Source organism: Amphibalanus amphitrite, unplaced genomic scaffold, assembly GCF_019059575.1.
Source record: "Amphibalanus amphitrite isolate SeventyFive unplaced genomic scaffold, NRLGWU_Aamphi_draft 000244F_arrow, whole genome shotgun sequence".
Lineage (NCBI taxonomy): Eukaryota > Metazoa > Arthropoda > Thecostraca > Balanomorpha > Balanidae > Amphibalanus > Amphibalanus amphitrite.
In genome coordinates, this window is record NW_024881739.1 from 91132 (window position 1) to 113190 (window position 22059).

Below are 22059 nucleotides of genomic sequence, written 5' to 3' on the forward strand. Positions count from 1 at the left end.
CGCCCCTGGGCGGGCGCCCGGCGCCGCCCGTGGCGCGGGCCGCCCCTGGGCGAGCGCCTGGCGCCGCCCGTGGCGCGGCCCGGCGAGTGGTCGCGGCGCCGCCGCCCGGCTGGCGGCGGCTGGGGAGTGGGCGCGCCGCGGCGAGCGGGCAGTCGGTCGCGGGACGCGGAACGGGGTGTTGTGCCTGTAATATATGTGCCTGTAATATTGGCGCGGTCGGTAGGACACCACTAGAGGTAAGCCACATGAATTCAGGATTGGTGATATTATTTTTTATTTGAATTGCCGTTATTGGTATTGCGTGTCTGTTGATGAGCGGCTCGCTCAGCATATTTTTTTTCCTCGCCTTGTGGATCACACGGCGGATGTTATCAATGACTTATTTTGGTTAAGTGGCATCGACGAGCGGTTTGCTCGGCGTGATTTTTTGTCGCCGTGTGGTCCACACGGCAGTCGACATTAAATACAAGGCCACATCACAATTGCACTGCGTGGAAGGGTCAGCTGTAATATTTTTTTGCATATATTTCGGGGCCCCAGGGACAGTCCGGCGATGGACTTTAATGACACCATCCTGGTATCACGCACTCCGCGGTTCGCGGGGCTGGACACGGATGACTGGGAGGGATGGATAGCACGGTTCGAGGCGCTGACGTCTGAGCACGAGGACGAGGGACGGTTAAAACGTCTCCTGCCGTTGTTGGACGGTCTGGCCTCGGATTGTGCGCAATCACAGTTGAAACTTAACAAATCGTACTGCGAGGTACGGAAGCACCTGGGTGAGCGTTTCGGTAGATCCGTCGATCCACTGGAGGCGCGGGCAGCGCTCGGTGGGGTGCGTCAAGCACCAGGAGAGACGGTGGCAAATTTTGCAGACCGCATCGGGAAACTCGGCCGAGCCGCATTTCCATCACAGGCGGCAGCGCCCGGGTCGAAAGGGTCCGGCTCGACTGAACCGAGAAAGTTTCTAGATGAGGATTTGGCGAGCCGACTCATCTGTGGGCTGCGGGATGAGTGGCTTCAGGCCAAATTGTGTCACCGGAGGCCAGGGTCCCTGTCCGAAGCAGTGTCTATCGTGAACGAGCTGAACAAGCGCCAGGAGGTGGTCCAGGCGGTGCGGGCGGCTGGCCAGTCACCTGTGACTCAGCAAGGCTGTTCAGGCGTTCGGTCGGCGGTGGCGGCGGTTGACGCTGAGCCAGACCGGGTCGACGCAAGCTGCAGCGACGGCCGGGTAGCTCAGTTGGAACAGGAGATAGCCAATCTCAGGTATTCGATGGAGACACTAGTAGCTGCTGCCAGCTCCCGAACAGGTTCAGAGCTGTCGAGAGACATATCTTGTTACAGGTGTGGAGCGCCAGGGCATATGCGACGAGACTGCCCGGCGGCTCGCCGCGCTCAGCCGAGGTCTGGTACCGGTGACGTCATTTGTTTCTGCTGTGGAGAAAGGGGACACATTCGGATTGACTGTCCGTTCAAGGAGCCTGGGAGGGGTCCACGTCACCCGTTCTGTCTAGCCTGTGGTCGCAGCGGTCACTGGATGGCGGCTTGCCGCTCTCTCACGGACCACGTGACCCGTTCAGCGCAGGGCAGACGGCAGACTGCACCAACGAAGTCCACTGACAACAGGCAGCCGGAAAACTAGGGGCAGCTGGTTCAGTGGGGCGAGAGTCAGCTGCTTCTCACCAGTCCCGGTTCACCGCAGCCGCCGTCAGGGTGAAAATCGGTAGTCTTGAGGCGTGGGCACTCATTGATTCTGGCGCAGATTTCTCGATGGTGAGGTGCGGCTTACATCAGCGCATCAAGGTGGAGTTGGGCTGTAAGTCAACCACCCCTTCGCGGTCTGCGAAGGGAGCGGGTGGGAGTCCGCTGGTGATCACGGAGGTACTCTGTGATGTCCCGATGTCGATCTCCGGAGAGACATTCGGATGTTCTCGACTGGCAGCGGTGGCTGGTCTGGTGTATGACGTGATTCTCGGTCGAGATTTCTGTTGTCAGCATCGCACCATCATCGATGACGAAGAGGGAGTTTTTCGTATCAAAGGGTTGAAAATTTCCCTTCCCACGTACCCAGAGATTCGAGCTTCCCGAGCTAAGGTTGTTCTGGCAGGGACGGTGACTATTCCGGGTCGCTCGATCCTGACAGCTGCAGCGGTGGTTGAACCGCTGGATGGATCCGGCGTAGCTGTGGCAGAGACGCCCATGACCGGGATGGTGGAGCCGAGCCCTGCAGCCGACTGGGACTCACTGTTGATACCGAGAGCTGTTGTTGCTGTCGCGACCGACGGCACAGTGCCCATTCAATTTTCGAACGTCGGGACAGAAGACGTTCGACTGCTGAAAGGCTCAGACGTGGGAACATTCTTCTCGATGGGAGACTCGTTGGGAGACATGTGTGAACTGTGTCCAGAGCCGGACGACGTGGTTGACGCGGTGGCGAGCTGCGAAGGTGGAGGTTTTCCACCGGAGGCAGCTGAAGATATCGATCCGGACGTGAAGCAGGCGCTGGAACCCGGTCTGACTGATCTCGGGGAACATGGTCAGGGGAGGCTGCGCGGCTTGTTCGAGAAATATGCCGATGTCTTCAGCTGGCGTCCCGGAGATATTGGTCAGACGAATCTAACCAGACACAAGATCGATACTGGTGATGCTAGTCCCATCAAACAAAGACCACGGCGGGTGCCGCTGAAGGTGCGTGACCAGGTGGAGAAGCAGAAGGAGAAGATGCTACAGGATGGGATCATCGAGGAAAGCGAAAGTCCCTGGTGCTCTCCAGTGGTACTGGTTCGCAAGAAGGACGGAACCTTCCGCTTCTGTGTTGACCTGAGAGCAGTGAACAGAGTGACGAAAGGCTTCGCGATGCCACTCCCTCGAATTGACGACTCTCTCGACACCCTGGCTAAAGCGAGGTGGTTCACCACGCTGGATATGGCCACGGGATATTGGCAGGTGGAGTTGGCACCTGAGGATCGAGAAAAGACGGCGTTTTCGACGGGCAAGGGGCTACATCACTTCAGAGTGATGGCAATGGGCCTGAAGAATGCGAGCGGCACGTTCCAGAAGTTGATGGAAATGATCCTGGCGGGTCTGGACACAAAAAGTTGCCTAGTGTACCTGGATGACGTCATCCTGTTCAACAGGACGGAGGAAGAGCATCTGGCCACTTTACAAGAGGTGTTCGAGCGGATCCGAGCGGCGGGACTGAAGCTCAAGGCGCAAAAATGTCGCTTCGCTCGCAAAGAAGTGACGTTCCTCGGCCACCTAGTCTCCGAAGAGGGAATCCGGCCAGATCCACGTAACGTGGAAAAGGTACTGGCATGGCCACATCCATCATCCGACGAAGAGATGAGGAGTTTTCTCGGTCTGTGCGGGTACTACGCACGCTTCATCCAAGGATATGCGGCAATCACAAAGCCTCTGCGAGACGCCACGGTGGCGGACGGTCAAATCAGGTGGACGGAAGCGATGCGAGGAGCCTTCGAGCAGCTTAAGTCCGTCCTGGCCACGCCGCCGATCCTGACGCTACCAACTGGCAAGGGGACGTTTGTCCTGTACACCGATGCCTGCAACTTCGCGGTTGGCGTTGTCTTGACTGAGAAGACAGGGGAGTATGAGCGGGTGGTCGCCTATGAGAGTAAGGCGCTGTCGAAGCAACAGGTGAAATGGCCCACCTACGACAAAGAGCTCTGGGCTGTGGTCCACGGCATCAGACATTTCCGGCAATATACAGTTGGAGCCAAGTTCGAGGTAGTGACTGACCACGAACCTCTGGCAAACATCCCTGATTCGATCTCGGTGGAACGTGATGGCACAGGACGTCGAGGACGCTGGGCGGTCGAGCTAAGCTCCTTCGACTTCATGGTTCGGATCCGCAGTGGGGTGAGGCATGGCAATGCGGATGCACTATCGAGGAGGCCATCTGGGGTGTCCGTCGATGAGGGCAATGGTGGTCTGGCTGGGGATGCCGGCATGTCGCGAGCAATGGGCGGATCAGTCCCGACGGCTGGCGGTTCGCCAACACCGTCACGGTCCACGGCGGCTTCGCCGACAGGGAATGCGGCGATCTCTGGGGTAGGAGGGTCACCATATTCCGTGATCACCTCTGTAGCACCCGCCACATTATCGTCAGGGCCGACAGACAGGGTGAACCCGGCGACAAAGACGTTGACGCCCCCCTCCGCAGTCGGGGAGAAACGATCAACCGAGTCGCTGCTGCTGGAGGCCCAACAAGACGATCCAACGTTATCGGCGTTGTGTCGGGCAAGGGAGGAGGGGAGGATGCCTAAATCCACAGAGACGAGCGGTTGGGCCGTCTTGAAGAAGCACTGGGGACAAGTAGAGGTTCGCTCAGGAGTGTTAGGAATTGCCAGCAAGCAACGTTTCCAGGCGGCCGTGCCCAAGGCAATTCAAGCTGAAATCATCAGACTCGCCCACGATGACAAATCCAGTGGTCACATGGGTCGGAGGCGGACCATCGCTCGGGTAAAAGCCCGATTCGTGTGGCCGGGGATGAACGAGGACGTCCGCAGCTACTGCGCCTCGTGCACACAATGTCAGCGACGCTGTAGGCCTGCCCCGAGCAGGCGTGCACCATTGGTGACTGAGGTGACGTCTCGCCCCTTTGAGAGGGTTGCCATGGACATCACGGAGATGCCTCTTTCCTCAAAAGGAAACAAATACGCACTCGTGATCATGGATTACTTTTCAAAGTACGTGAGAATTTACCCAATGCCAAATCAGAAGACGGAGACAGTCATGGATGCCTTCCTAGACTGGGTCCAAGAGCTTGGTGTCCCGGAGAGGCTACACACTGATCAGGGCGCACAGTTTGAGTCTCTGATGATGAAGGAGATGTATACGAGACTCGGTATCCACAAGACTAGGACAACACCCTATCACCCGCAGAGCGACGGCATGGTCGAGCGCTTCATGCGTACACTAAAGGACATGGTTTCGAAATACGTCGATGGCCAAGGCTTGAGCTGGGATGAGGGAGTCATGTCCTACGCCATGGCGTACAACTCGTCCCTCCACGAAACTACCGGGTACACCCCATTCTATTTGATTCATGGCTTCGAGCCTCGGGTACCGCTGGACGTGGTGTATGGCCCCGAAACTGACCCAATCCCGACCAGGACGTTCCTTAACAGTCGGCTGAAGACAATGAAACGGGCATATGCTCGTGTCAAAGAAGCCACGTCCAAAGCAGCTGCTCGGATGGCGGTTCGCCACGATAGCAGAGTCAATCACACTGCCTATCCTACAGGAACGAAAGTGTGGGTGCGAGATCACACGGCCGCCGTCGGCGGGAAGCCGAAACTGGGTCTGCCGTATAAGGGACCGGTGACCATCATCGGTAACCGTGGGGGGCGAGATGAAACAACATATAAAATTCAGGACGAGCGCGGCAAAGTACGTCAGGTTCACTACAATGACCTGAAGGAGTTTGTGCCACGGGTGTCTGGCATTCAGGAAGGGACTACCAAGCGCCACACTCAGGGACCAGATATGACTAAGGAAATGACTCAGGAACATGACACGGGGATCCGGGAGTGGATACCCAATGAGGATCACACAACTGGCTTACAAGTACCATTCATGCCATTCGTAAGGGCCGGCGGGTCCGCCGGAGGGACCCATCGGGAGCAGCAGGGTGGGACACCCCAAGGGTACTACATAACGCGAACCGGGCGGGTGTCAAGGCCGCCCGCATACTATCAGGCGGGACGATGAATGAGTCCAGCTTTCTAGTTTCAGATGGAGCGCATGCGGCAGGAGATCGATCGCCTATGGTCGGCCCTCGAAGAGGAGAGGGAGCAGAGGCGGCGGGAAGTGGCCGAAGTACGTGCCGCCCTGGAGGCTGTCCAGCAGCAGGAGGACATCGCGCTCCCCATCGGCGCCGGAGCGGTTGGTGGACCATCGACGACGACCGGCTTGCTCACGGGTGATGCGCAGCGGTCTGTAGAGTATCTGCCGCCGCTGTCTCCGACGTCCGCCGTGTTAGCCGGTGTCTCCACACCCCCGTTCGTGACTACCCGGCTAGAGGCGGGCGCAGGAGATCCTGTGCGTGACCATCTGTCTCCGCTGGCGGTCGACCTGGTGGAGACTGACACAACGGACCTGCTAAGTGAGCTGCTGGGTGTCGAGGCGCAAGAGTTCGAGGAGTTTTCGAACATGGAGCTGCAGGACGAGAAGCCGCGGGAGGAGACGCCCACAGACGGGTCGCCGGAGGAGGTGGTAGTTGGTGAGGCCGACGGGGCGTCCGGCGGTTCGCCGGAGGCTGGTCGCGCGGAAGCCGTCCTTCTCATCGGGGACTCGATCCTGCACAGAACAGACGTCCGTTGTGACCCACCCCGAAGCCTCACCATCCGGGCCATACCGGGGTACACACTGCGCCGCTGGGTGGCTGAGGGGGTCATGGAGGTGCGGAGGTGGTTGGATGGCCTTCATCCTGACACCTCCAGTGCCCAAGTAATCCTGTGGGTAGGAGGAAACGATGTGTACCCGAAGGACGCCATCAAACTACCAGAGGGGATGAAGACGCGGTTGATGAAAGAAGTTCAGGACCGGATCGGAGAAATACAGAGGATGGGAGTGCACGTCACACTCGTGGGCACCCAGCCGCGGCTGTCCCGGGATCGGGGCCGACAATGGGAAGAGACGCACGCCTATGAACTCGAGAAGTCTCTCCGCCAAATCAAGAAGGCTACGGGAGCTGCCGTCATCCCGCTGGGGCGGCGACTCTGTTGCCGCCACGGCAAGCGACGGGTGTATAAGGTGGCAGAGGGGCTCCATCTCGCGGACGGCGTACATCTGAACAAGAGGGGCTACGGGTGCATCAGTTTGTCATTCCCCAAGTGGCTCCGCATGCGTTAGCGGGTGTAGGGCAGGTGGTGGAGGCGGTCGTTCGGGTGGCGGCCCGTGCATCCGTACATGTATGTAGCAGCGGCTGAATGTGTGTGTTCTTTTGGTGTTGAGGTGTCTCACTTTCGTTCTGGGGCGGCGCAAGTACCTTTTTTTGTTTCGTTAAGCGAGCAAGGAGCGGCTCGACTCAGTAGTAGTATGGAGGCGGCTGTGTATGATACTGTTGACTGTTGAGGCATAGCCGTAGCAGCTCGGTGACTCAATGTGTGGCGGACCATCCCGGTGCTTACCCTCCCCTGCGCGGCCGGCGCGAGGAAGCAGCCTGGTTTTGTGGCGAGGCGTGGTTGTTTGTTCGTGTCGCGGGGAGACATGTTCGCGGTATTTCTTGTGCGGATCATCGTTGTTACATCGTGCGCGTTGTGCTAGGGGGGAGGGGTGTTACGGGCCGCCCCTGGGCGGGCGCCCGGCGCCGCCCGTGGCGCGGGCCGCCCCTGGGCGAGCGCCTGGCGCCGCCCGTGGCGCGGCCCGGCGAGTGGTCGCGGCGCCGCCGCCCGGCTGGCGGCGGCTGGGGAGTGGGCGCGCCGCGGCGAGCGGGCAGTCGGTCGCGGGACGCGGAACGGGGTGTTGTGCCTGTAATATATGTGCCTGTAATAGCTACACCCCGGATAGCGCTTCTTTTGACGTCCGTGTCGGCGCCGAGGCAGCCTGTAATTACCGGTGGACAGCCGACGTACGGCGGACGCTATGGACCGCTATAGGACGACCGTCGAGAGACGGGTGACGGACAGCCGACGGACGGCCGGCGGACGGTGGAAGGAGGGAGGGTCTCAGAGCGCCGCGGCACACGTCCCGTGTCCAGCCGCGGCGGCCCGGCCGGATGACAGGGCTCCGCTCGGACCGTCCACTGACCATCCATCAGCTAAACAAACACGATCCATCATCACTCGGTCTCTGGTAATTTGTAGCTCTCCTTCCAATTGGTCTGACCTTTTGCCAGCCAATTAATCCCCAGAGCTGCGTAAACAAAGAGGTGCGTCCGTGCACCCCCGGGGGCGGCTGCCTTGGGGTGCCCGAAGGGCTGGTCCTCATCTCGTGTTGGTCATTTACGACCCCTGACGGCGGCGCGCGGCCCGCGGCCGGGCCGGCCGGGCGCCTCACCTGACCTCTGACACGGCAGGCATGTCTGACCGCTGGCTACCGGCCCGGACTGGCCTCTCCGTACAGATAACACCCGGCGGCGGCTCCTCCGCCCTCTCTCCCCCTCCGCACTCTCTCCGACCGCCGCCCACAGGGCCCCGCTGCCGGGCGCCACTTGAAAGGATACCGGGCCCGCGGAGGGTCGGCCCGGGTCAGCCCCAGAAATATTCCACGGGGTCGGGGGTACTGGTTATCATTGTTGTCGGCCGGTCGTTAGGCCAAATATGACGCCGGCTCTAGGGATAATGGCCGCTGGATCCATGGGGCGACTGATGAAAAATGGCCTTTAATAACTGGATCTCGTGCTGCACGAACCGTGAGGGGCAGCCTCGTGGCCTCCGCGGGAGCTACAGACGCGTGGCACGAGAGCTCTGACCGGCGCCCCATCCCGCCGCACGGGTTCCTCGTTAGCGGCTTCACTGACCGACCCGCTGGAGCCGTGGCCGAGTATCAAATACCGGCTGCCAGTCACCTGTCCGTGCCCTGGCAGCGAGGCCCAGCTTTCCTGCCCCTGTCCGAGAGGTCACCGATGGGTGGACGAGCGGAGCATGTGGTAGGCGAGCGGAGCAGACCCCGGACGAGTGAAAAACCGGCCTAAATCTGGCCATTTCCACCGTCGGCAATCGCCTTCTGATGACCAGCACGCCCGGCTCCATTATCAGAGGTCAGCGCGGCCAGGTTAAGACGCCAGAAAAACCTCCATTAAATCGAGGAGGAGAACTAATTAAAGAGCCGCTGCCGGGCAGTATAAATTGGGCGCGCTGGCCCGGTGACAAAGGGTCCTGCTCCAACGCCGTTAGTGGTCATCTCGCGGGCCGAAGACAATGTCGGACCGGTCAGCCCGTGACCATCTCGGCCAAAGACCGTTGTTAACCTCACGTGAGGCGGAACAGCCTGTGGTTAGCCCGGCTCGGGACAAAACCTCGACGACAGGCCAGTGTCTCAGCTCTGTCGCGGTGAGGGGCTGTCGTCGGTGACATTCCTTCACACACGCGCCGGTCGGCGGGCAGCGACGGACGGGCACGTCGCCGGTACCCTCAGAGAGTGATTGTCGGTTGTTACAGGACGGGCTTGTCAATTTGTCTCGGTCAGAGCGAGAGAAAAGAAAGAGAGGAGAGAAGAGGAGTCGAACTCACCTCAGCATACTCGGCGCAGACGTCCACCGAGCGGACGAAGGTGCACACCTGCTCCACGTCCCAGGCGGCCACGGCCTCGGCCTCGGTCGAGCACGGCTTCTGAGTGCACGCCGAGCCGTGCAGGGCGGCCGCCAGTTCGACGGTCGGCCGCGGCGAGGCGCTGCCGGCGCGCGGCTCCTCCTCCTTCAGACCAAACAGCTCCTTGAAGCCGGCCTTGTCCAGACGAGGTCGCTTCATGTTGGACAGGTCGAGCGGCGCGCCCTCGGCCGGTCGCTTGCCGGTGGGCGCTGTGGGCGCGGCGGCGGCGGCGGCCACGGCGGCCTGCGAGCTGGCCAGGTAGTCAGCCGGCGTCAGGCCGGGCCGCACCATCGACAGCATGTCCAGCATCGGCAGGCCCGAGAGCGCTGCCAGGTGCGGGTGCATGGCCAGCAGCGGGTTGGCCGCCGTCACCGGCTCCTCCTTCTTCTCCTCCTTGGGAGAGCCGGCCGGCAGCAGCGGCGTGTGGCCCGGCTTCAGGCCGTACCGGCTGTAGTCGAAGCCGCGCAGCAGGCCGTTCTGCTGGCCGGAAAAGTACCTGCAGACAGACAGACACACACACGGTCAGCACCACTGTGGAGCGTAGGAGGCGCCTGCGATCAGTAAAACACATGTGGAGCGGCCGATACGGCCAGTCATCACGCGCTGATCCGACTGCGGGATGGGCGGCCGGCTCTCGCAGCGGGAGCGCCCTCTGATGTATGGCCCCTCCGCCGATCGACCCAATACACACACACAGAGCCCAGAACAGAAGCGGCTCATTCCCATCCCGCACGTAAATCAGCGCCACCCCACCACTCTGCCCGCCTCCTCCGACCTCTGCCCAGCGGCCGCTGTGTTTATGGATGCCGCCGCCCGTCAAGTCGTCCATCCGTTGTCGATACGCGGCTGGTAATGAAGCGGTGCGCGTGCCGGGTCGGGTCATTGGCGGCCACGACTGCACGTGCCGTACGGGCCGGCCGGCGAGGCGGGAGGTCAGCTCATTACAGCCGGCCTAGTCGTGACCGCCGCCGCGGGACACCTCTTCTGGACACATCAGAGCGGCCGAAATATACGGCCCGACCCATGAGTCAACAGACCACACCAGGAACGAACCTCCCGGGTCTGTTTCAGTGCCGGTCAAATATTTGCCCCGGCGCCTGTCGGCGAGATAGGCTTTCACACAAAATCAACACGGGTCAGCAGGGAGCCCTAAGAGGCTGCGTTCTCACGCATCTGTTGCCGGAAGAGGCGCTCTCCTCTTTTCTCAGCCGGCTGAAACTGATCACCTCATCAGCATCGGTCAGCCCAGACTCCTCCATTTCTTCTCCGCCCGTCTGTAATGAGCTTCCACGGCCCGGCTGGTCGCTCCCGGAAAATCAAGAAGCCGATTGTATGCTAAAAAGGTCGCCGGGTCACGCACTCAGGAGCGCACACCGGCGCCATTTCACGCAGCCTAAACCAGCGGTGGACGCCGCCGGAAAAACTTCATCCATACGAAATGAGGCGGCTGAGCTTGGCGGTGGCACGTCAGCCGCTCCCGGTGTTGGCTGCCGCTCCCATGGAGCTCCCGGGGAGCTGCGGCTCCGTTTGTACAGCGCCGGACTCGGGTCGGACCTCCCGCCAACTCGGCTGGTAAGTACGTGCAGGATAATGAGGATCACGAGTGACCGTGCAGGTCTGCCCAGTGTCATAGATACGCCCATTTACGAAAATAAGTCACTCCGTCTCCGTGATATACGATCACTAAGCAAAACAATATAGCTCCGTAGTGATTTCTCAGTAACATAAATTGTCAACAGTGTGGCTACCTACTATGCTTTTTCACCTGCATCATTGGTCCCATTGACCAAGGCCCAAGCATTTATCTGTTTCTGACTGCTTCTGACTGCCCAAGATCTGCCGAGACTTGCCCAAGATCTGTGCAGTCCACCTCTCACATCTCACAGAATTTCTCCTCACCAGCTTGACCTCACCGTATCCGTGCTTGCCCTTATGACTCCACTATGGCCGCCCACAGCGTTCAACAGACACCCCACGTGGTCGCACACCGGCGGCGCCTTGTGTGAACAGTCAACAGAGGCTCTCCTACGTCAGCCGTCAGCGCGCCCCCAAAGTGCCGTCTCACTGTGCGGGCGCAGCCGGAGAGGTGACGCATGCGGCGGTAGGTAGCCAATACGTGGGTGGTGCGAACCCAGCTTGCGTCAGAAGGTTAGGACAGAGGTCATCCGCCATACATATTGCGAGGGACGGTAGCGATGGAGTTGAGTAAGTCGATTTTATTTCAAATGAACGGGTAAGACCTCAATAGCAAGCTCCGATCCCTAATGAGGAATTTCATTGATAAAGGCTGCATGCCCTACATAGATACACGAAACTTTGCCTCGACCTTAAGAAGGAGCTAAATGGCGACATTTACCGCAGTATTGTCTCGTTCTCTTCTGTGACATACAGCACTGTCCTGTCCACCTGACAGGGCAGGACCGTTACGTCGCCTCCTAGGACATTCCACGGGCCCATAGTTAGCCGAAATGACCACTGCCCGTCGAACCATTTACGTTCCACGTGGTCGGTCAGAGCGTGCGCAGTGGGGCGGGTTCGCGTGGTCCCTCCGTCGCTCAGAGTCCTCCGAAGGTCCTCTCAGAGTCCTCCCGCGGTCCTCCTGTCCTCCCAGCGTCCACCTGCCTGTCCCCGCAGACGTATCACCGGCCGATCGGCCCGAATGAGCGGCTGGCTCGGACGGCGGACGGCATTTTTCGAATGTCACCCGAGCAAACAGCCCGCGAATGGCCCGAGGGTCAGCGAAATGGACGCTGAGAGACCGGGGCAGACCGGGCAGGTCGGAACAGAGAGACGGAAGACAGACGGAGCGCGCGGTCAGGAATGGCGGCGCTGGCCGCGTGTAGACTGCATGGGAAGAAGGGAAGAGAGGACGTCTGGAGAGCGAGATGGGCCGATACGGATTTGACGAAACGGTCAATGAAATGACCTGAGATTAATGAATTGAAAGTCTGGGACAATAAAAGAATGCACATTGCACACATACGTGAAGCTGACGGACTTAAACTACGTTTATAAATGAATGGGACAGGAGGTCTATCCTGAACGGATTCAGATGCGACCTCGGCCGGAGATTTCTGCACCCAATCAAGGCTGGCAGGGGTCACCCAGCACACCCTGGCGCCGCTGAATGGGCTTTGTCAGTTGTCACCTTGACACGAGATGGGCATCAGGCGCTGATCGGACCGACTGACGACATGTCCTTCGCCAAGGGGTGTCTGGAGGCGCCTGCTACAGGTGTCGTCTACCCACGGTACCAAGGATCAGCTGGTGGAGCCAGGCATGCATTAATGAGCCGAATATATGTATGTAGTGTCTGATGTAAGGTAGCTGAATTTGTGAGGTCCTGTTCTCCAGGTATCAAAGTACAGTCTTTCATAAAGGAAATGTGTCCAATGCTGAGCAGCTGTGTTCCATGGCCTGACATAACTAATGGGTGTCGATTTCAGAGACACTATTCACTTGGCATTTGTTTATCTTGCGACACATTCAACAACTTTTCCACTAGCAACAAGAATCCCTCAGAACAGCCATCAAGGAGCCATAACATCCTACAGGCACCGGGTGGCGGCACCGCCCCTCCCTCGGACCCGTCGAGGCCAGCTCAGAGCTGCGCTCAGGTTCGGGAAGTGGCCCCGGTGCTCCGGACGGGTAGTCAGGCACGGTCAGGGTCATCGCCACCCAAGCAAGTGTAGGTACGGGCTATCGCAGGGGTGCCCGGTGTCCAGTTGGATGCGATAGCGGTGGCCGGGTCGGCCGGGGGCGGCAGCTAACCTTCAACTCGATACGGCTGGCTGAGATCGATGCCGACCGCGCCTGACGAGCGAGCCTCGCCTCAGCGCTCAGCGCGGATCGAGTGCCGCGCTCGGATCGATAAGCTCCGATTGAACATCGATCTCGTCCGCGGCTCATGTGTATGTGTTTGTGACGGCTGTTGTGATCAGTCCCGACGTCGATCGAGCGCACGAACTCGAGTATCACGCAGGTTTCGGTAGCTGCACTTTTGCGCCTCGTTCGCCGCCGCGATCTCATGCACCGCCAAGGTCGTGCGTCACCCGTGAAACGGTTCGACCGAGCGACAAAAAGCGGAGCGTGCCGCTTTTACCCGCGGCCCATTGTCGACGTGGTGCCGTTTCCAAAAGAACAATTGTACGCACAGTGAGTGTCTATCACGGGACTACCGAATCGTGTCGGTCCGGTCACGTAGCAGTGTCTCGGCCGGGCTGACCTCTGACCTGGCGCAGGCGCCGGCCGGCGGAGGATTTCGCGCCCGTAATTGGTGGCCGGCCGCCGGTGGTAATTGTCGAATGGCCCGTGCACGGCGTCGGTGACCTGGCTGACCCCCGAGCGGCCGCGTGGAGCCAATCAGCCAGAACGGGACCCGCTTGAAGATGTTTATCAGGAGTGTGAAAATAGGGTCATAGGAATCCAAATTAGATGTCACCCGGCGAGCCCGTTGAGTTTTTGTCGGAGACCTATGCGATCGAGGCGGAGTGCTCACGCAATGTTTACAGCCTTAATTTGGAGAGGTGGTGATTTGAATGGGTCGTCCATGCCTGAGCAGGCACGCGTAAGTTAGGACTGTTCCGCATGGCACGGAATCGGGAACAGACCACATCTGGTGCCGCTCCCCGTCTGATGGATCGCATTTCCAACCACAAAAACAAGGCGAGGTTTTCCACGCCCGTTACTGAACCGGGTCCTGGGCCGTGTGAGCAGATGGCACTGCCACTGATCCGAGCCTCAGTTGACACGGCCAACATAAATCGGTACACCTACTGACATAGTTCCCGGGAAGCCGCCTCGTTCTGCCGACCCGCGGACACCACAGCGCGTCCACCGGCTGTCGGTTTGATGGTGCCGTGGCCCGGTTAAGGGCTGTGCGGCTCCCCATTGGCCGTCATTACCGTGCTCACGGCTGCACGGTACCACGATACCACGCACACCCCGCCCGGAGAAAGAGAGCCGCTGGGAGCGCCGTTCTGGCCGAGCTGCTCTGTGACGGGCGGTGGGAAGTCGCACGGGAGCGTCGGCCGTCGACGGCCGTCGGTGGTCGTTACGGAGCGGTTACAGTAGCCACAGCCCACGGTAGCCGTCTGTTGTCTGAGAGCCGGTTTGGTCCTCATCCCTGACCTGATCCTGGCTCCTGGGGAGACCTGCTACACGGCTCGAATGTTGATGTCCTTGGCTGTGGCTTAATCACCGGAGTTGATATCGAAAACGGTGCAGGTGACGCGACTGTCAGAGCAGCATTAGCTGCGGCTGGGCTAGAAACAACAACGAAAACAGAGCCCGCAGAACCATTTTTGCCGAAGCGTTATCGCACATCCCTGATCTAAAGACACTGAAACTGCATTGGTCGAACAAATTGTTCGCGGGGCCATCAAATTTGACGGTCGATTACTCACTCATTGTGTGTGCTGCTGTTGTTGTTGTTGTACTTGGCGGCCAGGCTGCGCATGAAGTCGCTGTAGTTTCTGGGCGGCTGCGGCGGACCGACGCCCGGCTGGCTGGTGACGGGCGTCGCCGCCACCGACGCCATCGACGCCGGCGTGGCCGGGCTGTGACGCTCCGAGGAGGAGCGCTGCGACGCCAGCGAGCGCGGCGAGCCGCTGGGACTGCGGTCGGGAGTGGCCGCCTCGCGCTTGACCAGCTCGCCGGCGCGGTCCGGGGTCCTCTTCCTGCGGCGCTGTTTGACGGCCGGCGTGAGGCTGGGGCCCGACGGCAGCTCCACAGAGTCGGTCTGCGCATCTGAAATCAGCGACCACAGACCGTGTCATGACCCCGAACGGCGGCCCGTGTCAGCGGCCACCTCCAAATACGGACGGCGTACGCGGCTGGCGCTGCGCCGACCGACCGGCGGCTGATCGAGATCGGGACGCGGCCAGATGTCCTAATATTCTGGCTGGGTCGGTATTCAGGGAGGAGCGCGGGACCAGCGGACGTGACATCCTGTCAGTGGCGTTCCGGATCGGTCAGAATGGCGACAGCCGCTGTCACCGGGCGGACGAGAGCTCAATCATGGCAGAGGTCAGATCGGGAAAAGGGACCGACCGGGTTCGAAGGAATTCGAGGATTGTGAACAGAGAGGCTATCTCTGAAAAAAATGTCTGGACGATTGACATATGGGGGCAATCCTTTAAAGGAAACCGACGATAGAAACATTACATAGTGATGACCAAACGATAACTGAAGTAAATAATGACCAGAGCCCAAGATAGGACTGATGAAACTCTCAAGCACCTGTAAAAAGTCACGACTGCTAATGCCTCGGGCGAAACGGTTGCAGAAGCGCGACTCATTAATGGCTCTTTACGAGCGAATGCAAAACAAAGCATTAAGCGATCGGGAAATGACACCCAAGCACCTGGCACGGACTGTTAGAACCTATAAAACTTTCCGGTTGGCTCGGAGCTCGCGTCTCATGGCCTCTGCAGAAGCCCATCAGCGCGTCTAATTGATTCACCCCGGAGTGTGCCCGACCACGTGTCGACATCAGGTTCAGCCGCGGGCGACTGCTGAGCCGGCTACTCTGCAGAACGGCCCGTTAGCTCCCCGTCTGTCCACCTCTCCATCAATCCACCTGTCCTGTCCACCTGTCCACGAGCTCGCTGACGGTGGATCCGGGCTGTGCAGGTGGTCGGTTTGTCGCAGAGACCGGCAGATGTCACCACACGAGCTCCAGCCAGCCGGCCGAGTGAACCCCGTCACCCGCTGCGCTTGGAGGTCACCAACAGCCGCTAATCCTGAGCCGCATTTCAATTTGCGCACCTGCCGGATGGTAAGATCCTCCTCCCCCGGCTCCTCCCCCCAATCTGACCACTCGGAGTGGAGGCGCCCCTCCCCGGCCGCCCCTCCCACTCATTCGAGCTGTTATCCGCTCATCTTAAAGCCGTCTGACCCCGTGCCATAACTGCATGCGATGGGAGCGGAGATTCGGCGAACGGCGAAGGCCGCGGATAGATGACCGCCCACTGGCCTGTCAACGGTGAGCCGTCATCACTCAACCGTCATCAGTCGTCATCGCCAGTGAGCTCATCGCGCCTTCATCGCACCCCTCCTGCCCCACCACTTCGTCAGACGAACTCCACATCATGCTGATAAAGGCCGTCGTGCCACCACCTGGGGAGAAACGAACAAGACCACGCCGGACTCGAATCAGACTCGAAAGTCTAGAGAGACTAAAGAGACACTCGGGAACCTCGAGGTGAGCTCGGAGCGATAGGGAGCATCGCAGTGCCTTCAGCAGTGGAGACAGAGAGGTGGGTTGCATAACTGTTTCGTAGTTGTGACTTCCAAATCTCCCACTGCGTTGTTGCTTGTGCGTCGATCTATGAGCATCAAACTGCGCAGTCGAGACGGAGCGATGGTGAGCTCGCGGTCCTCTGAGACGCAGTGATCTGTCCGTGCGATGGACGACCACCAACGCCGGTTCGGTGATCGGCAGACGGCCAGTCTGATCCGATCTTATCGAAGGGTGACCGGAGCCTCGAAGGCTGGTCCTGCAACAGTGAAGCTGCGGGGCTGCTGCTGAGTCCACCTGGAGCCGCGCGGAGCCACTCAGCCCAGTGTTTGCATTGACCCAGCGCTGGCTGGTGCTGCTCGCTGAGGTGTTGACCGGCCTAGCTCAGCGCAGCTGCAGTGCAGCGGTCAGCCAGCCGCAGAGGCGCCCCCTGGCGGCCGGTCAGAGCGACAATCGGGGTCAGCCGAGGTCGGTGGGCCGCCGCTCGGACCCTGAGTAACGCCGGCCGAGGTGTGGTCCACATTCGAGATGGGCGGGGCCGGCCGGCCGACCAGCCCGAGCGTAATTACCATGGGCAGTCTGTGCATGACTTAGCATAATGGGTGGGGTGCTTTCTTCACTAATTGGATGACAAGTAAACAGAAGATATGATTTAGCCCGGTGATTAACAAAATGCGCATGCGTAGGTCAGCTGGACGCAGCGGGAGAACGTACTCTCGGGTGGTCCACCGTCTCGAGTCTCTTTTCTTTGGTCTCTGAGCTCCACGTTGAGCGTTGCTGGTCTCCGGTGTTATCATCTGGCATGGCTTCGGGCTCAACTTTGACACTCAGTTTCTAGTCCTTGACATTTGGGCAACCAGTTTCTGTCTCTATTCTCTCAGTACTTACCCGTGGTCTCTCCTCCCGACCTTCTCCTCCCCTGGCCCCTTTCCTCGGCGGTAGCAGCCGGACGCGCCACCGCGGAACGCAAAACCGATACCCGACCAAACCACAAGAATGCCAGCACCAACAGTCCAGTCTCCTCCTCAGCTCACCACGGCGAACGACGGAGAGGGACAGACGATACCGGCACCTTCCTGTGGTCGCGCCTCGGTGGTGCCCGGTGGTGGTCGGAGGCGGACCCGCTGTCGGCACGGCGACCCGCGGCCGGCCGGGGCCGTGCAAGTATGCAGAGGGTCGCGAGGTCAGCTGTGACGTCACCTGGCCTGTGTACGGCGCCGCCTGGCTGCACAGCGCGCCTCAGTGCACAGGGGCGGAGAGACGCTCGGTGACTCTCGCCGGCGTCGGTCACCGGAGGTCACCAGCGGAAGGACCTCGGCGCGTCTCCGATATGCGTCACTGACCGGGTGCATAATGAAGCGTGTTGGTCGGAGTGACCTCTGTCCGCCACTCCGACCGTCACCTGGGCTGAGCGGAGCGGCATGCAGGTCAGAGCGACGGCCGAGGTGCAGCGTCTCTGGTGACGCAAGCGACACTGCGTGTGACAAGCGGCGGAGCCGAGGTTTGGGACGCACCGCGCACTCAGGCGTTCGCCCGCAGAATTAGCATGTGGTGCCATTTACGCGGAGATTCCGGCCGGTAGATCGCATCTCGGTCGTTACTCACGCGATACAGAAGTGGCGCATTCGCCGCCGGCGCGCCACTGTTCGCCTCGGCGTGCCAGGACAGTTGCCGAGTCAGTCGCCGCTCATCGTGACCTGCAGCGCCATCGACCAGGAGCTTTCCCCGATATCGGTTTGCAATCAGCAGCAAAAACGCGCAGCGTTTAGCCTGGTTTGCACGGAGAATGCGGTTGGACGGGGGCAGTCGGCCGACAGGGAGGGGGCGCCCGGGCAGACCGGTTGCAGGAAAGGTTATCTGGGACAGAATCGGCGCCGAGCTGGCCCGTCGCCGGCCGCTCAAGGTGAGGCCGTTGTCGCGCGCGGTGCCGGCTCCCGTGGGCGCACCGCCGCCGAGCTGGAAAGTGGTGGTCGTTTGCCGTCGTCAGCGGGTGCAGTCACGACCGGCGGTCATCCAAGGCCGCCTCCGCCCCCTCCACCCCGTCCCCCGGCCGCCCACGATCGCCACAGCAGCCACCGTCAGGATCTTGTCGATTTTTAGACGGCAGAATGCGGGTCTGCAGCGTGCTCCGGGTCGCTGGGGCCGCGCGTCTATCAGATTCATGTCAAGGGGACGTGCAGAGATGCCAGCCACGCGGTCAGTTCTCGGAGCCGGACCACAGACGGCGGAGGACCTGGCGACACTGCAGCTGGTGACACTGCAGCTGGTGACACTGCAGCTGGTGACACTGCAGCTGGTGACACTCCAGCTGGGGACACTGCAGCTAACGCCAGCTGCTGTCAGCCAGTGACCGCGGGCCAGCTGCCAGTGACCGGACCAGCAGCTGCTGTCCCTTCATCAGATTTCCACCAGCTGCATTAACGTCGCCCAGAATAGCAACTAAGGCAGACGAGCTCACGGCTCATTCAAAGTGGTACGTCATTGCGTATTTATCATTTGATAATAGCAGAGTTGCCTTCCCACGTCCTACACATTAGCTGTTCGGTGAGTGCCGCGGCACCGATTTATAGCTTCTGCCACTGTGTAGTTGCCGCAGCAGTTCTCTATATCTTCCACCGTTGCCTTTCTGTACTGCTAGCGATGCCTGCCGTCGCCGCCGCGCCGGTCGCCGCCGGTCGGTTGGTCGGTTGGTCGGTCGGTTGGCGCGTGCTCGTCCGTGCAGGTGGACAACAGTGAACGCAAGGTCAACAAGCTGCCGGCAGAAAAACGACAGCCGCTCGCCGATGGCCATCAGGCTCGGCGTGTTTTCGTGGAGACCCACCGGCCCCTTCTCCTATCGAGTAGGCAGGTCGCCAACTGATCGTCTTGCCGCTTCTGCACAAGGTCACTTATAACCCAGCCGATTGTGCGGTTGAGAGTTTAAGTCAATAATGGAGAGTGTTTGGCCGTATTCTATGATTGATAACGTGATAATTTGTCAAAATGTGATCATTTGTCAAAATGATCAGGAGAAATTAAATTGTCACAGCAGTTGCGAAGACAAAGAGATTTGTACTTCTAGCATTATTTTTGGAATGAATGATAATTGTCATGAAATGACTGCAATTCTTGCCAAATGATCGAATGCAGTAGCCGCCAGAAATCAATAACATCTGGCGAAGTCTTGGCGTGACGATCCAATAGTAATTCTATATAATATCCAACCAAGTGGCCAGTTGATCAGTTAGGCATGTTGTCGGACTGACAGCACGTCACTCTGACAGTTTGTCGTGCTGACAGCATGTCACTCTGACAGTGTGTCGTGCTGACGGTCTGCCAGCTCGACAGGGGCGCTCAAACATGGCGTGACCACAGTGCTGATCGCCCAGATGTCTATTTCGGCCCGGAATGGCTCGGCGGCGCCCGGTTTTCAGAAGCTGGTGTTCGGCCGTCCCGGTCGCAGCACGAGCGTCCCCGCACGCGGCGCCGGCCGTGTTAGTGCCGGTCTGGGCTCCACTCAGTATCGTCCCCATGGAGGACGACACGGAACGTGAGCCTAGAAACGTTAAAAAGTGAGAACAGGGATGCACTGATGGCATGCATGTGTAACTTATTCAAGTGAATCTCAGTGGAGTTTCTCTTCCTAGTTGTGAGGTTACCTCTATTACTTTTGTCCGATTTGAAACGAAATAAATACGTTATCAACGCTGGAGAAAGAAGTCCCTGATCTCATATCCCTGTTTTACATCCACTTGCAGCAACGTTAGCGGCCAGCCGTCTATTCGTGACCAACTATGACAGTATTGATCTTGACGTGATCTTTGCAGCCGGTCGATCGCCCGCCGATCACTCCAGTGGTATCTATCGAGCCCTCCAAACAATACAGACGAATTGATTGCGGCTTCCACTGGCCTCGTTTGGGGCTTATTGAGCGCAGTGGTCACTGAAATTTGGATGAACCGTGGGGGCTCGACCGGGGCCAGTCAGTAGAGCATCGATCTGCGGTACCTGTTTGATTTTTGGGCGCGATTGCAGCACTACTATCGACGATCTTCCCGATAGCAGTAGCATGGCGATAAAGTGAACTATGCAGCGTTAATTTTAGAATCAACATCTACGCTGGAATGACATTAAGTTGTTTGAATGTGCCGTTCATAGAAAGGGTGAATTCAAGTTGTTCGGCCAACAAGGATGGATTCCCCCTTTATTTTGTTCAGACTTTGCAGATCAGATGGAAGTATGTCGGAAAAGTGTACAGTCGCAGAGGCTGACAGTGATCATCATTCAATTGTAAACAATCGTGTGCTGTCGTTTTCCGGCCAGGTTATTGCGGTACTATGACGAAACTAATGGGACAATGGAACATTGCGATATAGAATGCATTATCGGATATCTGCGGCGCAGGAACACCTGCGAAGTGAGGAAAACAAGTTTCACGACGAGCTTACTAGTATTAGAACGTGTTGTCCTTTGAAACACCAGGCATGAATCTGTTGACTTGATTTATAAGTTATTGTGTCAATGGTTGAATTGTATGACATCTGCATTAGCAATGCCCGACAACGAGCACGTGGATTATATGAGCGTTCTAGACTATTGCAAGATGTTTAGATCATTACGAATAAGGTAAAATTTGTATCTAATACCTACAGACATTTGTCAGTGTTAAGGCGAAACGTACTCTGTCATGTAACAATCGATTTCAAACTGGGTTTGGGTATCTTCCTCCTTCTCTGAGGAAAGCGTATCGGCTACTTAAGAAGTTTTCGGTCCCAACAGTGCTACATTCCTTGAACAGGTAAATCCCAGAGGTAAAGTGAACGACTTAACAGCACCCTATCCTGCGAAATTCCTTTTTATGGGATAACACTGAAGGAATGGAATGCATCATCCTAGATAATGGCGTATGTCGACATACAAAACAAAAACTTATTAGCGTCATTAACCCGCGCCCAGATGGGGTCTGCCGAGCAACGCGGTCTGATGGGGGGGGGGCCATTTTGGCCCCCCCCCCTCAGATCTCGAGAACCACGCAACATAGCGACAAGCGGTAAACGGTGTTGGATAGCCCCAGCGGGGAACTACCTTGTGACCCAATTTCATTGACCTCGGTCAAACCGATGACGTCACAGGTCAGGTCAAAGGTCGAATTTTCACCGTTTACAGGCATTTCAAGAAATGCGTTGTAAAATCGAGTAAAATGCATTTCATTGAAAATCATCGATGGAGAAATGTTCTTCAAACACATATTTTGCTATTTGAGGTCACTTATACCAGGTCAGGTCACAGAGGTCAGGTCACTGGGGGGGTCACAATATGAAAGTGTCGTGTGATACATGTTTTATGGTCCATTTTACATGACAAATGCGATTATGTGGGTCACACAGACTTTAGGGCCAGCTTAGGTTACGTTTTGGTCAAGGTCAGGTCAAGGTCAGGTCAAGGTCAGGTCAAATTAGGTCAAATTTCAAAGTTGATATTTTTGCATAAAATGGGTATCGATTCGATGCAGCTCGTCACGGGGAGTTCAATGGTGGTCTCCGTGTTGCGCTACGAGGTCTAGAATTG

General features: G+C 58.6%; 2 protein-coding genes across 3 annotated transcripts in view; one reads left to right on the top strand and one right to left on the bottom strand.

Moving 5' to 3' along the window:
* The window catches only part of LOC122386233 (polycomb protein Scm-like), a 72434-nt gene that overhangs the window by 2750 nt on the left and 47625 nt on the right, over positions 1-22059 (bottom strand). For both annotated transcript variants that reach the window (XM_043375232.1, XM_043375231.1), the window contains exons 2-3: positions 14678-15020; positions 9195-9768 (exon numbers count right to left, since the gene is read on the bottom strand). In XM_043375232.1, the coding sequence (XP_043231167.1) occupies positions 9195-9768; positions 14678-15020 (917 nt within the window). The remainder of the gene's footprint in view (positions 1-9194; positions 9769-14677; positions 15021-22059) is intronic.
* LOC122386234 lies at positions 217-6885 on the top strand. The gene is made up of 2 exons (XM_043375233.1): positions 217-236; positions 5749-6885. The coding sequence occupies exon 2, from the start codon at positions 5755-5757 to the stop codon at positions 6871-6873; it is 1119 nt and encodes a 372-aa protein (XP_043231168.1). The 5' UTR covers positions 217-236; positions 5749-5754; the 3' UTR covers positions 6874-6885.

Bases quoted from the DNA above. Each gene is read 5' to 3' on its own strand.
- LOC122386234 (XM_043375233.1), top strand. From the start codon at position 5,755: ATGGAGCGCATGCGGCAGGAGATCGATCGCCTATGGTCGGCCCTCGAA.